Source organism: Haplochromis burtoni, unplaced genomic scaffold, assembly GCF_018398535.1.
Source record: "Haplochromis burtoni strain Fernald_Lab_line unplaced genomic scaffold, NCSU_Asbu1 Contig_17, whole genome shotgun sequence".
NCBI lineage: Eukaryota > Metazoa > Chordata > Actinopteri > Cichliformes > Cichlidae > Haplochromis > Haplochromis burtoni.
The window spans coordinates 1,387,923-1,405,630 of record NW_024582378.1 but is presented as its reverse complement, the minus strand read 5'-3'; the positions used below and the strand labels follow the sequence as shown (position 1 = coordinate 1,405,630).

The following is a 17,708-nucleotide window of genomic DNA, read 5'->3' as shown; positions in this document are numbered from 1 at the left end:
TAGTCATTAATATACTGCAACAACATGGGAATAGAGCAGCTGCGAGAGAATTCAACATTAATGAATCAATGGTACGGAAGTGGAGGAAGCAAGAAGAATGAGTTGAGTAAAGTTGGACTTATTTGACTGTTTTGTTTCGCTTAATGCGCCTTATGTATGAAAAATACGGTACTACAGAGGATTCCAGGAATAAAAATGTGGAGTTGAAAATGAGGCCGAAAGGTTTCCAGGTAAGAGAAATGTTATTGTCTTCATGTGTTGTGATGTTATCCGATAGTTTGGTTTCATTTTTTGGATTTTCTTCTTCTGGTTTTGGTTTTCTCTTTGAATCGAGTTATTCAGCAATCAGGAGCTGCACTACACAGACCAGCAGAGATTGCAGAGTGCTAATAGCTTGCATTGTTATGTCTTTTTACAGGCAGGTTTATTTTAGATAAGAACCTTTGAATTTTGGTGCACTGACTGTCAGTTTAATTAGATGACAGTTTTGGAGCTTTCTACAAACATTACAAATTGAATGAAGTTCACTTGGATTATGAATTTCAATTATTTTGAGTCCCAAGAGGCCAGACTCGAGTTTAAGCAATTACATATTTAATGAAAACAGCTCTATTTATAACTGACAGCAGAGGTTCGAGCTCATGCTTAAACTGTAATGGTTTGCGGTTTAATGTGACACCACAAATATTAGTGTGTTATTTTGCCACTTTCTTATGACTGGCTGTCATGCTTCCACAGATGTGTTTAAACGTGTTGTGACATTTATTTTCAGTTTTATGGCTGAAGGTGTAAAAACAGCCTGAGGTATGATTGACTATGATGGACCAGCAGAGAGAGATATCACCTTCATTCTGTTTGCCTCCCAGTAGAGGCGAGATAACAGCTGACACAGAGTCCACAATCACCGCCTTGACAGAGCCGCCGCCAACAGACGCCTAATACAAAATGTGACAAAATTAGATTGCTGAAATTTGATTCGTCTTTCTACAAAGGTTCCCCAGCTACAGAAAGACTGCTGGTGTATTTTAAGCGAAATAAAAAAGCAATTGTCAACAAACCTGCTGAAGCCCACCACTGCGAAGACTGTACAGACAGTCGAGCAGAGTGTAAACGTCAAATAAACGGAAGACGTGGATCCTCTGAAGAGCTTCCATCTGTAAAGCAGAAGTTGCTTGTTTTTATTTTCCTTCAAATAACCCAAAATTTTCAACGCAGCTTCAGGTAATTCACCTGCTCTTCTGTGTTGCTGGTTTCAGCCTGCAGCATCTGAAGCAAGCGGCTGGCAGCCAGCCCTCCTGTCGTATCGATATAGATCACACTCTGTTTCAGCTGGTAAGAAATGTGCACTGCAACACCGAAGCACACCTACAAGCGAAGGGAAGCATGTCGGGGATAGTTAAAGTTAACATGAACAATTTGTTTCGGTTAAACAGCGACTCTGGAAGGTGCATTTTCTTATTCTACGGGAGAACGGGGAATTCTAAAAAGGAGTGAATTTATGAGGCTGAAATTATCAGTGACGGAGAGGTAAGGTAGGAAATGTTCACCTGAGATTTGCCACTTCCCGGGCCTCCCGACAGCTCTGTTATCTCTCCAGTATACAAGCCCGAATCCAGCAGTTTATCTAAGCTGCAAGAAACAAGGTACAATTCATTACTCACAACTGCCATCCAATGTAATAAACCATTAAGTGCAGCCGTAGAGCCGGCAAAAACTGCAGCTGGGTAAACATAATACAAACTGAGTCTCACTCCAGACTACTCTTAAGATACTCGGCCAATTCTTAATTCCAGCTGCCGTTTGATTGCTTCTTGTCAAGCTCAGGCACCAACTGCAGCTTTCAAATTCATTCAGAAATCGTTGGTTTTTCATTAACTGCTTTTTGAAGGATTTTGCATCTTTCTCAGTGCTTAAGTGAGCTGTTGTTTTTCTACAGGTTACAAATCTATAGAGCCTGAGTTTTAGTGAGTCACAAAACATCATTCGCTTTTTAATTAAAACAATTAGATTGTCTGATGTGGTTTAGATGTGCAGCAATGATCTATACCTAGAGCAAAAGGGATTGCAAGTCTGTTTCTTTGTTTTACATGTACCTAAAAAAGGTTTGAGATACAATTTTCTAACTTTAAATCAGGCCACAAGTAGAGTGTCAAGAAAAAGTCCATTTGTTTTCATCCTTTTTTTATTCAAAACGAAAACTTTTTAAATATTTTATTTTCAGTACGTGTAAAGTGAAATATCTCAAGTGTTTTCATGATGATGGCTCATGGAGTATTTTCTATGATCAATCAAAAATGAGTCCGACTTCTGTGAGGTTATAGTCCTTGGTTGGAACTGTTTTAGTTCTTACTGCACCAAAGCATCAATGTCATTTGAAGGCGATCAGCTTGCTACACCTGCTAATGTATTGAGGGTTTGCTTTGATAGCGGTCCCACAGTGCAGGTTAGTTGGGTGGTCAGTCACGGTAGTAGCACGGTCAGCAAAGTGCTGCTGGAAAAGGAAATCGGTATCTCCACAAAACTCCTCAGCAGTGCTGGGAAGTGATCCTGGTATCTGGCTTCATTGACTTTGACCAAATAAAGTTGCCCAGTCACCAAAAGCACCAGCAAATGAGCCACACCGAGTCATTACCAACTGCAGAAACTTCACACGGGACTTCAAACACCTTTCGGTTCCTTGCCATGTTTCCTCCAGAGACTACGACTTTGATTTACAAATGAAATGCAAAAATTTACTTTCATCTGTAAAAAGGACTTCGGACCACTGAGCAAGAGTTCAGCTCTTTTTCCTTTTAGCCCAGATTACACACTTCTGATGTTGCCTCTAGTTCAGGACTAGCTCGATATTAGGAATTAACATTAGCAATGTGACAGCTGTTGCTCCGGTCCTGATGTCGTCTGTAAGTGGTGGCTTGTGATGAAGTCACACCGGCCTCAGTCCTCCGTGTGACGCTTCCTAAAGTTCTAACTGGACTTCTAACCAACTTTCCATAAATATGCTTTGGTAAGGAATGCTGCAGGCAGCCAGCTTTTTCAGCAATTAATATCTGTGTCTCACCCTCCTTGGGAAAGTGTTGATGATCTTCATTTGGACAACTGCAGAGTCAGCAGTCTTCCCCGTGATTGTATGGCTGTGTGCACTGAACAATAACTTACTCAAACTTGAAATAGAATATTATAATAATATGAGATACTGGGTTTCCGATTTTCAAGAGCTTGAAGTCATGAATGAATGAGTTCAATTCGATTTGATTTATATTGCTTCAAATCACAACACCTGTCACCTTAAAGTGCTTTATATTGTACATTGTAAGCTAAAGACTGGATAATATTAGAGATGAAAATCCAACAATCAGATGATTGACAACGTTCTTCTGACACGAGGAGGAAAAACTCTCAACCGTAAAACAAACCTCAGTCAGAATCAGGCTCAGGGAGGGGCTTGACGTGGATCAATGAATGAATGAAAGGTTTTTTTGAGACATACAAGTATAATTTAAATAAATAACAGAAGATATAAAGTCTAATTTTGTGGCATGAACATCATAAAATCTCATGTGCAACACAAACTGAAGCTATAGCCTTTAAATGGTGTGCAGAAATATTCTCAAGTGTAATTAAGTACTTTAAAAGTAAACCTTTCACATTATCGTTCTCAGTGGAAACCATCCCGGTAACATATTATTGTGTGTCCTCGAGTTAGCGATGCATGGCGACGTGATGACAAAATTGTGGCCACAAGATATGGAATCTGTTGGGGACACATCAGTATTCAGGGTGACTGATGTGAGCACATAGGATGACAGTCACTGATAGTGGGCACAGCTATGATGTCTAAATGTTCAAAGATAGTTTCATGAAGAGTTGAGACACTTAAAACAGCTCCTTTTTTAAATTATTCATAAAGAATCTTTGTCTCTATGAATAAAAAACAAGGGCATAAATAAAAAGTCTGCTCCTAAAATCGGCTGTTTATTCACCGCAGCAGCTCAGTCCTGTAGAGCTATTATCACATGAAGCAGACAAACAGGAAGTGAGATAATATCTCAAGATAACCAATTTTTTTATTTACTCACACCAAACTTGGTTTTTGAACTCGACACCCTTTGAGCTGCAAACAGTTCTGAAATCATTCCTCACTTATACATTTCTATATTAAACTGTTTCCATCCCAAATAGATTCAAGTGCCAGTCAGAGATGCTACTTTCAACTATATTTTTTCACATCAGTATAGTGAGTGATGAGAGTGTGCTTAGGATTTACAGACTTGTCAGTCTTGCTGTGGGTTTCATTGTTGCTGTGCAAGTAAATCTCCCCCGAGTTCCCCTTTTACACGCCCTGGGTCGTTTATACGCAACCTCTTCGACCCCGGTGTATCCGCTCTCTTTATGCGTTCATGCCACAAGAAACTTAAGCGGTATATCACCAGAGCTCCATTAATTTCCTACTGAACTGAGTGAGCAGCGGGCTCGACTTATGTGATGCTACAGATGTGATTAAAAGGAAGGCCATGGTCGAAAGTTTCACAACCTGCTGTCAACATCTCATATCATTCTGGGGCTGCTTTTTAACCTCATCCTTACAACCTGACTTCACATCAGAGTTCTGCCGAGCAGGAGCAGAACGCCTGTCAAGTTTGTTTACAGCCCTGTCCATAACTTAAAGCTTGAAATACTACAGAAATGCATGATTCCACATCTGTGCTTGGAGGGCTGCTCCGTCCTTTACTGGGGCACCGATAAGCTCACACATGAGTCAGCTGATTTTGGTATCTTTCTTTTTAATTAATGCTAAGTGCTTACTTCATCAAACTTCACGGGGTAATGCAACTGTCAAGTTCTCATAAACAACGCTGAAAAAGCAAAAACAATCCAATAGAGTTGAAGATGCTATCAGAGCTTTTCCCAAAGCAGAACACATCAAGCAGTGTTTCTCAACTCCTTTATAATATCTCTTAATCACCTCAAATGACCATTTGGGCTCATTACTGCTTGGATTTGTTATGTCTTATGCATCTACAATTATTCTGACAGGTGGGAGGAGTAATTCAAGATGCCAGGGGTTACAGCAGGTACAAACACCCTGCCATGTTCTGCACAGACAATGATGCACGATTCTCCCAGCTGAGTCATCAGTACAAACGATGAACAACTCCATTAGCAGAAAAACATGTCTTTTAGATAAAAAGTCAAAAGGTACAAATCCATTTCCATAAAAATGTAAAAATAGCCAACTGCAACTCTCAGTGCATTACTTCATTAAGAAGCATCAAATCATCGCTATGGTTTATGGAAACCTGATAAAATCTCGAGCGGCTTCACCTCAGTGTTTATTTTAAAATCCATAGTGTGCACCTTTGTTCCCAACTGTAACGACAAAGTATTTTATGCAGCTCCGATTTTCACTTAATTTAAATGGAAAAGGTAAGCAATATGTATGAAATACAGAACAGGAAGAGCATTCACTCTCAAACTGAATTACTACGACCAATGGCCATAAAATTGCTAATTCTCCAATCATATAGACCAGCGGTCCCCACAGACCGGTTTATGCTCGACAATATTTTCACGGACCGGCCTTTAAGGTGTCGCGGATAAATACAACAAAATAAAACTAGTACCCGTACTGAAAAAAAGAAGATTTATTCATAACACACGTGAAAAGACCCAGGAAAACAGAGTTAACGATAAAAACGATAACAAAATAACGCTGAAAACCAATAAAAACCCTGAAAACCAGACATTTCACATCTGAGCCTTAACTCTCACGGACCGGTACCGGTCCGAGGCCCGGGGGTTGGGGACCACTGATATAGACGACTCCTCACTGAGAAATATTAAGAAAACTGTCAGCTGAAAGTTGAGGAAACCAGAAGCTGCTGCAGGCGAGAAAAACAGAGTTTTTGGTGTGTTTTGGTCGATTTTTTTGTATTTTGTGTCAACGCTGACGGCTGAGCCTAAATGCTTACTGAGTATTGCCCCAAATATGTCGATAGCAGACAACACCAAAAACTGTCAGCTGGTTCAGAAACTGACAGCTGCTGGTAACAGAATACAAAGTCACATGTAGACTCCTCTTATTCTTCTTACATCACTTCTACTTTAATGACCAAAAAAAATAGAGTCATTTTATTCTGCAGTATCAGTTTATATTTTAATCATACAGTCAGGTCTGTTGACAATGAGGCAATTTTGTCTTCTCATTTTGTCCCGCTACATCTCACCCATGGATTTAAAATCAAACAATGAATGTGATTGAAGTGCAAATTCCACCTTTATTTCAAAGGGTTTAGCAAAAGTATTGCATTAACTGTTCAGTAATTAAAGCCATTTTTATACAAAGTCCCTCATTTTCAGAGGCTCAGAAGTAATTGGAGAATTAACTGACAAGCAGCGTTATGGCTGGATGAGACTCGTTCTTTCCAAAAAACCTGAACTTTATTCCAAGTGTTGAAGTTGCATTTAGTAGCTGTTCACTGTTCACAAAGATATGACGATGGAAGTGAAGCAGAGCATCGTTAGATTGAAAAACCAACTAAGACATATAGAGAGGTGGCAAACAGTCAGCTTCCCAAAACTGCAAATGCTCTGCTCAGATTAAGCAAACGCTGCAAAACTGACGGGATGGAGCTTCGCAGTGCAAACGGATAATGACCTAAATCATACTGAAATAACATTTTTCAAAGGAATGGAAAGGGAAATTCTTCAAACATCAGGTCAGTCACCTCTTGTCGACCCAACAGAGCATGCTTTCAGTTACTAAAGACAACACCGAAGGCAGAGAGACTCTTAAACAAGCAATGCCTGCTGGTGGCTGCAGTAAAGGCCTAGCAGAGTTTCTCTTTGTTAATGTCTATGGAGTCTAGAGTGCAGGCAGTCCACTGACAGCTGAAGATTTTCAAGTATTAAAAATAATCCTTATATATAAAATTATGCTACTATTGAGCATCTAAAAATGGGGCACATGCTATAAAAATCTATACAATTCCTCAGCAGTTAATGAAATACTTTTGTTAAACCTCTTAAAGCTTAAAGTTTGCACTTCAATCACATCTTTATTGTTTGATTTCAAATCCACTGTGGTGGTATAAAACAGCGCTCCGACCTTTTTTTGCGCCACGGACCGGATTATGTCCGACGATATTTTCACCGACCGGCCTTTGAGGTGTCACAGATACATACAACAAAATAAAACCAGTAACAATATTTCACACCCGAGCCTCAACTCTCGCAGCCTGGTACCAAACGACTCACAGACTGGTATCGGCCCGTGGCCCGCTGGTATAAAAGGTAAAACTACAAAGACAAACAAAAATAAATAAATAAATACCTGAAAACACTTGGTTTGGTTTAACCCTTTGCCAATGTGTCTTGATGCATCCACTGCAATGATCAGAATAGCCTTTATAAATATTGGCTGGGTATTTCTTATTATCATGAGATTTTGCACAGGAGGAATTGATGAAGAGGCCAATCGCAATAGTTCTGGTCTGCATCGACCTGACGTGTGGTTACATTTCTAGACAGGAGAACGTCAGGTTACGCTGTAGGTTATGGCATCGGGCAGGGGTGGGAAGTCCAGGCCTGAAGGCCTAGATCTCACCCTGGGTCAACACACCTGAATCTAATGATTTGTTCATTACCAGGCCTCCGGAGAACTTCAAGACATGTTGAGGAGGTAATCTAGCCATTTGAATTAGCCGTGTTGGATCAAGGACATCTAAAACCTGCAGGACACCGGCCCTCGAGGCCTGGACTTCCCCAACCCTGGCACGGGGTTTGAGAGGCGTTTGTGGTTACGATGTAGCTACAGCATACATTTCATACTGAAGCATAAATCTCCAGTTAGACCTCTAAAACCAAAGTAAAATGAACAAACCCACTCTGGAAAATAGCTGAAACTAAACTGGACTCACAAAAGAAATGACAAAGAAAGTAAAAATCAAAAGTAATAAAAAAATGATTATATAAATGATTATATTCTCATGACTTCTATCATAGGCAGTTTTCCAGACACGGTTGAAGTCTAGTCCCAGAAGAAAAGAAAAATTCAATGAAGATCTCTACCAAAAAAACAACCAAAAAACAAGTTTGTGGTCTCACAGCAGGCCTAATCCAAGTCAGGGAAACGGAGAACTATTGTCTTTCAGCATTTTGATTTGTGTCTGTTGAAGCTCAGATCAGTGATCTGTGCAGTTTGTGGAATCTCATCTTTCTCGTGATGACGGATGTGACAGACATGCAGTTTAATTTACATAACCAAGGTCCTCCAGCTTGAAGGTTAAGCATCGCTGGAAGCCTGTGGCTGCTTGATAGCAGTTCTCACCACCCACGGCGTGACTCTGAAGAGAAGAATTGGTGGGTATGGATGTATTTGCATTATTCTTGCCTTCTGTGACAACAGTGCTGTGAGAGCTGCACTGTTGATCGTCAAGTTAGGTTCTTGTAAGGACTCAGAAGGATGAAAGTGATTGCCCTTGAAAAGTCACAGATTCAAAATCTCCCACAGGCTGCCCTCATCAGTGTGCTCAGAAGACTGTGCAGTCCTTGGACCCCAAGGAAAGGAAGCAATGAAGAGGCTCAGCCTTTGTTGCACTCTGCTTTTCTATAAAAGATGATTTTAAGATTCCCGTCGACAGATATTTTCTGCCGGCCATACCCCGTTCCAGAATGATTATTTAAACAAATAGTGGGAATTAGCAGGATCTTACTTAAGGGGAGCTGTGATACTTGTGTAATACTTGTGTTAAGCTTCATTAACTAACCATTGACATTGAGCTTCAAGGCTGAATTCCTCATGAGAAGGCTCAGACAGAAGAAAATCGCTGCCATTCTCAATGAGGTTTTAAGTGACTCTTCTGATTTGGTGCTGAATTTCAGCACTTGATCACAGCCAAACATCTCTACAATGGTTCAGATACACGCTATTCTGCTATTACCGCCCTATCGAGTGTTGGCACAATTACTTCGTGGGCTGCATGAGATGGCTCTGAATCACTATCAGTCATCATCACACATCCCGTTTGTGTAGGGCCAGAAAATCTGATAAGGTTTGTTTAGCCTTACTTTGTACATATTGTTTGATATTCAGCAGCCACACAAGCAAATACTATTTATCATTCATTCACTATTAAACTGCTTTTGAGTTTTATTGCTTGAGCTGCGACTGAAGTCTATTAAATGCAAGTTTCGGGAGTATTTCTGTGCTGCTAAAGACAAAAAGTAGCTCCCTTTTGATATTTAACGAGACAGGTACAGTAAGCCTTCAGCTATAGCCAAGGAGCTCAAAACTTTTTGACAGTCCAAGGAAAGTTTTCCATATTTACAATGTTTTAGCAGGAAAGTTAACCTGATTTTTTATTTACATTAAATTTATGTTGTTGAAATCAAACCAAAAAAAGTTTCCTCTTCACTGGGTGTACATCAAAACAACTGGAAGAAGAAAGGAAAGCGTTTAAAGGCTTTTGCAACTTTCAGGCACTAAAGGCATCTCCAGTGTTCATGGTTAAGAAAATATATAAAAACTAAATATTTGGATTTTTCAATTGAAACTGGATTCTTCTCTAAAACTGAAATTAAACAGAAGAAGCACTAGTTAGTTATTTGTCATTAAAATTAATGTCTTTTCTACAATCAACCCGCCTGTGGCAAGAAAACAGAACTAATTTACCACATGTTGGTGGGCTCAAGCACAGCAACACAACAATTCACCATTAAAAGTTGGAACCACTCACGTCGGATACTATGGAAGGGAATAACTACAAAATTCCAGATGTTCCACAGAAGCAGCCAGCAGATTCAATCACTATTTCCTTTCAATAAAAAAGTATTTAAAAAGAATCCCAACATTAAAAATAATGCTGATTCTGAAAGGGATAAGTGCCTTTGAACAGGTGAAAAAAGAAAAATAAACAAATACTACTGGGAAGGACTATTTTCTGTACTAACAGGGAAGTCTATGTAAATGAGTACATAATTAAACTGATATACCAAATATTGGGATATAACATCCGATGATTTGGAATATCGGGTTTTTAAATCACTAAATATCAGTATCTGTCCTAAAAATGTTGTAATTCAAATTTTAAAGCGATTAAAATGCCAAATTTAAAGGGGGAGAGGTGGGAACTGGGGTCCTGTTAAATCTAAATCCTATGCCTTATGATAGATATCCCATCATCCTATTATTATTCCTTTTTTTTTTTTATCTTCAACAATTTTTATTTAATTTTGAACTCCAATAACAAAACAGAAAACAAACAGACAAAAAAAGTTATCATATTCTTTCGTCTATTATTCCTTTTTTTAATGTTACTGATTGTCTCTCTACTGTATTCAGGCTTTAAGTTAATAACACACATGTACTGAAGAAAAAAAGAAAAAACCACATAGAAAACAAGACGTGTTCGTGATATTTACTCTAACTTTTTATTTATTTTAATTTAAACAGAAATGACTATTACTCAGACAGTTTTAGGCTTAAACCTACATTAGGCTGTAGTCTCTAATAAACTTAAAGCTAAGTAAGTGTGTGCTTCATTTCTCTGTCTGTGCATGAAGCAAACAGCGTACTCACAGTACAAACTGACACGATGGACATCAAAACGCATCATTCACCAGTTCACCTTTCCACCAGTAGAGCGCAGCCAAGACACACACAAATCCCACTACTGTGCTCACACGACAGATTCAGTTTCATATCACTAATCCAAGGCACTAACTAATTTATGAAAACCACTTTTCAAAAAAAGAACCATGGGGAGGCCAAAAAACACCTGTGGTCATTAATTATGCTACAACAGTGAGTTTAACTGTGGAAAAGGTAGCAGCTTATAAATTATGCCATGCTGCCCCAATTCACAGACTCGTCCAGATACGTCTGTGTCCTGGCTGAAGAGTACTTCCCATCCAAAAGTGGAATATTTATGCGGAATGCTTTGTTCTTTGACGGCATACAGACAGCTGAATTTCGGATTCCAGTGCACACCTCTGTGTGAAACCTTTCGTCGGATTCAGTGTCTCAGTTTTACAGGTTAATTGTAAGTACTGCTGTAATACAATGTTGTGCTGGTTGCAGAGGGAACTTGAGGTTTTGTCAAATCATGAAAATTTAATTTTTTGATGTACCACAAAAAATGTTCTGAAAGACTTGCCAGTGGTGTTTGTTTTTCAGAGGAAAGTAGTCAAGCTGGAGGCCAAGTTAATGCAGCTGATATATCAGAAACCACTTTAGGCTACGTTTACCAGCCAAATGGAAGAACAAGCAAAAAGAAAAAGAAAAAAAAGTCAGCTTTAGCTGCTAAAATGTTTCCTCAGTGCAGGAATGTGGCACGCAGGCCTTTTTCTAAAAGACTCTTTTGCTCAGATGTATTTTTAACAACAGCAGCAGCCATGTTCCAGATGGATAATCCAGCGTAGTTCAATGCAAACTGAATTTCAGCACTGATTGAGAATGAAGAATCTAGTTTGATAAAAATGGATCGATGTAAGATACAAAACATCTTTGCTAATGTATGATACTATTGACTTTACATGCTTTGCAGTGTCCGTGTAGGTTTGCAAAGATGAACAGAAAAGCTGGCAAACATAATAAAACTTTTATCCCCCAACAAAGCTGCTTAAATTTATTTTTGCAAAGACTGAAAGTTTTGTTCATCAAAGATCATGGCATTAGACTTTCAAAGACTCTAATCCAGTGGAAAAGATAAAAAAAAAATAAAGCCAGTGCATTTCAAACCCTAAGAATGTGTCCTCAGGAACGCATATTTGATTCCCGAGATGAACCTTCCTTATGGCATCGAGCCTGTCGTTAAATCCCCTCCAGCCGCTGAAACACAAAGAAGCGTGCTCTGCTGCGTGAGCAGCATTGTCTTTACCTGGGGTTTCCAGTGGAGAGGATGGCTGTTGAGCTCAATAGCTCCTCATACAGATCAGCACCTGACACAGGAAATGCTGTGTGCTGGGCTAGCAGCACTCGGCGGATGGCAAACAGAGCCTGAAATAGAAAAATTACAGCATATGAGGCTCACACAAATGTTGCATGGATCAGCTGCAACACAAAAACTCGGTGTTGCCAGATTGGGGAGTTTTATTTCTAGGCCATTTTAATTATAATCCAAATGCAAAAATTCAGCTTGTCTTCATGTGATTAGAAGGATATTTTTTAATAATGCCCTCATTCATCATTTGCTTCATAATTAAAGTAAATGCCAGATCTTGGTTTTGCTCCATGTCATATCACTTTAGATGGAATAAAACAAGTTGAGACAGTGATATCGTGGATTATTTTTTAAGCTTCATTTTGGGCATACTATCCAAATGGTTGCAGGGACTAGCAGTTAGTTTAATTAGCGAATCAGCTCAGTTTCTGCCAGTATTCCAGCTCAGCCGCTACAAATGAGTACAACTTAAAGGAAAGAGCTGAACCCTTGACCCCAGCTGTGAGGCGATCTCTTGACTCTTTTAAGCTGTAGGGGACATTTTTCTTGCATGGTTTGGATCCACTTCTGTTGACATAAAGTCAAATCAGTACAAAGTTGTTCTGAGTGATCACCTTTAACCTACAATGAAACATTTCCATCCTGATAGGAGCGACCTTTTCAGGATGATAATGCCCGCCCATCCAAAGGGCACCAGCTGCCCCAGAATGCTTTGGTGTGTGTGAAAATGATGCAAATCGTATCCTAACTTTGAAGTTAAAAACTCTCAACACAATTGATGACGTCCATGTTAGAAAATGCTCACCACCTCCACCACATCAACACCGTCTCAAGATAAGTCAGTCGTAACGTGGCATTCAAAGTCTGACCTTCTCATTACCACCAGCAATCAATTCGAATTGCAAAGTCACGACCAACATGTAGGAAACATGCATGTCAGACGCCACTAAATAGACAGGAAGCAATAAGCTGGACACAACAATGAGCAGCTTATTGAGAGATTGCAATAACAAGAAATCCATCTGAACTAACCAAAGAGCCATCATGGGACAGTTGGTCTAACTTGGCTCCGATGTTGACTAAACAAGAAAAGCAGGTGAATCATCTCCACAAATGTCAACGATAGCACTGGGATGCCAGTCCCTTTGATGGATATTTCTTTTTAATTAAAAAGTGTGTTTGCTTTGGAAATCTTTTTTTCCATGAATCATTTTCTGAGCTCATGTCAAAGCAATATTTATTTCCAACTCAACAGCTTCTTGATTGTTAGCAAGTTATACCGCTTGGCAATTAGTGTTTAGTGCTTACTGTATTCAATTAGCCAATTTTCTTATGTTGGTTAAAACCCCCAATATATATTTGTTATAATTGCCGCAAAGCAGCACCTGCTAACAGGCAAGTCGTACTCACATGTGAATACAAGTGAATGCTAGGACAGGAGGTGGTAAAGTCTAGGCTTAGCTAGGTCGCCGCAACCAACCTGAAGTAAATTCAAAAGACTGTAAAATAAAGACCACGTCAGGACCACGCTTAATGAAGACGAGTTGGTGCAACCGACCCCCAGTGACAGAATATAGTGTTCAAAGAAGATATTCGATTTCTCCAGTAGAATTAGAGACATTTTTAAAAGGCACACTGAAGCTGTCCTGCTATAATAATAACCAGTCGGCATCATCTTAGTCTTTGTGTTGGTATTACGTTGAGATAGGGGCACCAGCCAAGCAACAGCTTCCTTCCTTTCTTTCTCTATTCTTAATTCCACCGGTGACACCGATAAGCTATCCTGACACAGTATTATTACGGTGTCACTGTATAAGAAGTGTTCTCACTGCCCAATACATTTATCAGGCAAAGTACCAGAAGTGAGCCAGTCATGATTACAGCGGGGGTATCTTCCTTTAACAGTCGTGTCTGAATGAAGGCTCCCCTAAGACGTGGACGATTTTTACTCTGACCTTTACTTTGTGTGTGCAGATCTCGTTTGTGCCAACAGCAATGCCAAATATCAACGTTGGGTAGTGGGATTGAACACGTAGCACCCAAGCCTTTACCTAATGCAGAGACTCCCTATCTGAGTCACTTCAGTAACACTTTTTGTTAACATTTTTGTGTTTTCTTCAATACTTTCATTGTTCTTGTAAATTCAAATGGACAATAATGTCTTAATAAAATTAAATTATACTACACAGATCTCTTACTTAACATAGAAAAATAGGTAACATCATACAAGTTGCTTAGCTGGCAAACAAGTCTCTATAGATTCTTTACCCAGTGTTACATACAGTTAATTTCTCCCTTGCTTTCTTGCTCCAGATCTAATAATGTTAAAGACGCGGGTGTATGTAGAATAGAATACTGCTAACAATTCAATACGTCATTATTGCTCTCCCATGCCATCATCCCTCATGATCTTTGGTTTTCTGTTTTAAATAAAACATCCCTGCATGTGTGCACAGAGCTGTGTTTAGCTTCAAGTTTACTGTAAAACTCCGACCGTATTCCACTGGCTCCTCCAGCATCACAGCTGCACAAGAATACTGCTCACTAACCAGGCTGATGTGTGATGCTACCGCAAAAATATCAAATGCTGGGCAGTCCAGCTTTCTCTAGAAAGAGCACTTAATGTTGTTAAGCAGAGTTAAACTCTGATTAGTCTCTCCTTCTGGGCAGAGAGGATTTCCTGTTAGACTTCATGCCCAACAGCTGAAATTTATTTAGGGAAATCAGACAAATCTGTTGGGTCTCAATTAGTGGGAAGAAGGTTGGCACTCCAAATTTGGCTTGTGGGCTCATGAGACAGGTATGTTTTTACATGAAAACTTTGTCTCGTGTAGCTTTAATTTAACTGTAGGAGGGCGCTTTAGTCAGATAAATGTATAGGTGACCTAGCATTGACCTCATCTCTGTTGTGTGGGCAGGACAACGGTTCAGATCAACAGCAGGAGTCTGATGGAGCACAGGGATGCTCGGTAATCAGCTCAGGGGATGCCTGCAGGCTGAGCAAGCTGGTTAGAAAGTCTAGCTCGGCCACTGGGATGAGCTTGAGCCTGCTGCAGGCAGTGATGGGAAAAAAAACCAATATTTGAAAAGCATAATGATCTAATGGGGAAAACATCTTCAAAGTCTCTCTCCATTATAAAAATGCATTTTGGTCATTATTTCTCTTACACGCTTTACTGTACAGAAACAGGAAGATGTATTTGTATTTGTATTCTATTTTTATCTTATTGTATATTTATTTTATTGTATTCTACTGTATATAGTATTTTATTCTATTCTATTCTGTACAGTTGTGTACTGTATTTATTCTTATTGTATTCTAATTTTTGCCTCATAACTTTTGCACTGTCCACTTCCTGCTGTGACAAAACAAATTTCCCACGTGTGGGACTAATAAAGGTTATCTTATCTTATCTTATCTTATGTTTTTCAAATTAGTCAGGTGAAGGTTTCCTCCATGAAACTGGCTTTAAAAATGTAGAAAGTGAAATTACAGCGAGGCTATATGGAGAGATATGGTGGAAGTGTAGAAGTATGGAGACAGCATAATTTATTTTGCACCTTTCTAAATGTTCTCTTGCAATTTCTTAGCTTTTTAATCCCCCTGGGGCTGCAAAATTTTCATCCTATACATGTTCAGTCTGCATGTCCAGACACAGAGACCACAGAGGATGGTTGACTGACGGAAATGCTCACTCATCTTTTTACCAAGAAAGTCTGGGTTGGCTTCAGTGTCCCATCCACCCACACAAGTACTCCCCGATACACTTTTATTTATAAAACCCTCGCGGGTACCCTTCATGATCATTTGTGTTCTTATATCTCTGAAAAGTTTGGTGGAAAACACTATTCATGGTCTAAAAAACATAGTTTACCGTTATCTGCCCAGAAGGCCAGTTCTGAGTTAGACAGGATTTCTTTCATGATCTCTGCCTTTTTTCTGGTTCTCACTGCACACTGATTTAAAACTAAGAGAGCTGACCTATCGTTGCAGGTTCAGACTGATAATGAAGGACTTTGTGGGGGAACTCAGAAGGAGGTTTTTAGCTTCTTTTTTAGCTAGAAAGTTTTTCACCGTTTATCATTTTCTGTGGAAATATAGATATCGCTTTCATTTCTTTTTAGATACATTTTTCATGCTGATATTCTATTATATCAACACAAAGCATAAAACCAGTTTTAACTGCAGATCTGGACAAAAAATATAGGAAAGGATAGGAAGCAAATGTGATGCTTAACCTTGATTTAACCCAGTAATAAAAAGCAGCCCTTCCTGGCTTGTTAACCAAATGAGCTTGTTTGCAGTGGGTATATATATAATGCACCCAGTGGGAGGTCTGCTTCCATTATGGATGACTTTAAAAAAGAAGGTATCCCACATAATAATATAAACCACTTACACAATGGGAAACTCATGCTGCATGTGGTAGTGTGTATCTAAGCTCAGGAAGATACTGGCCTACAGTGTTTATGCCAGCTATAACATGTGGGTGATCTCTGTGTTAATTTAAAGGGCATCTTTTAAGCTAATTTCCTAATCTAGAATTTCAATTCTTGGACTTATGCTAGAATAGCTTTGCAGGACTCACACCCACAAAATTTTATCTTATCTCCCATCTAACCTTTGTGCAGCTCCTTAGTTCATCCACTTTCTCAAACATGCCCTTTTAGACAACTCTCTGCTGACTGGCTGGACCAAACAAACAGGTCTCATAAAAGCTGTGCACCTGAGATGACCAAATTAAGAAGATTTACTCTCTTTGACATCACACCCAGCCAAGAGTAGAAAAAAAACTGTCTGAAATTGCAGGTTTAAAGCAGTTGCCTGAGCTTATGACTCATAGGGATTACTTGTACATACACGGACCTCATTATAAGAAAGTTTGGCCATGTTTAATATGGACTGTGGCAGAAAATGAGGAGCAGCATTACAAGCCCACTTTAAATTCCTTCCTAACACCACTAAATAAACTGCTGTGATAGGGATAATTTCGAGGCAGCACCCCGATTAAATTGGAGTAATATGTTGGGTAAGCTGGAAACTGACAGTGCACTCTTGTAAGGGTCACTATATCGTGTTTTTAGGGATCTATGATTAGGATTAAAGTATACATACCTTATAGGATACAGAACATTTCTGAGCAAGGCCCTCAATGTCTGATGAAACCAGGTCCTCCACTGTGAAACCAAGAAATCAGATGTGTTATCGATAACTTGTCTGTGATTAAGCTAAAACGGACACATTGCCCCACAAACTCACCTGTTTTAATATCAGCAGCACGAAGGTCGCGTAATAAGTCTTCATCCAGTCCAGGACACATCCCCTCTCTTAGTACGACCATGGTCTTGCATATTTTAAGATTAATTCATATGTGACTGAAAACATCAGGACGCATGATGAAGCTTCTAGTAAAAAGAGGTTACCTAACTAACTATACATATGCCGCTAGCTACAGTTGTTTTTAGCTTTCCCAGCCAGTTGTTTTAGCTTTGCGGCTAACTTTGGCAAACTCTTCCGCTGTTTGCGTTGTTAAAGTCGGTATAAATAACCGTTCCTAACATTTAAAACTTAACAACACCAGGTGAACTGACACAGGCACACTTCTACAAAAACTTCTGCTTAACTTCGTTATTAGCGTACGCGGAGGCGAGGGAAAATACGCGAAGGCTTGTTGCTTGCCGTAGGATATTTTGCACTCATTCGCTTGTGGGTAATGTAGTATACTGTTGTTAAGGCGTACGTTAGCCTATTTTTGCATAGTATTTAAC

The 17,708-nt window shown here is 39.4% G+C and overlaps 1 protein-coding gene across 1 annotated transcript in view; it reads right to left on the bottom strand.

Moving 5' to 3' along the window:
- Window positions 1-17,708, bottom strand: part of rad51d (RAD51 paralog D) — a 24,673-nt gene extending 6,965 nt beyond the window's left edge. The window contains exons 1-7 of the mRNA XM_005916016.3: window positions 17,200-17,708; window positions 17,056-17,117; window positions 11,877-11,995; window positions 1,548-1,629; window positions 1,231-1,365; window positions 1,059-1,154; window positions 845-935 (exon numbers count right to left, since the gene is read on the bottom strand). Coding sequence (XP_005916078.1) covers window positions 845-935; window positions 1,059-1,154; window positions 1,231-1,365; window positions 1,548-1,629; window positions 11,877-11,995; window positions 17,056-17,117; window positions 17,200-17,281 — 667 coding nt within the window. The 5' untranslated portion in view covers window positions 17,282-17,708. The remainder of the gene's footprint in view (window positions 1-844; window positions 936-1,058; window positions 1,155-1,230; window positions 1,366-1,547; window positions 1,630-11,876; window positions 11,996-17,055; window positions 17,118-17,199) is intronic.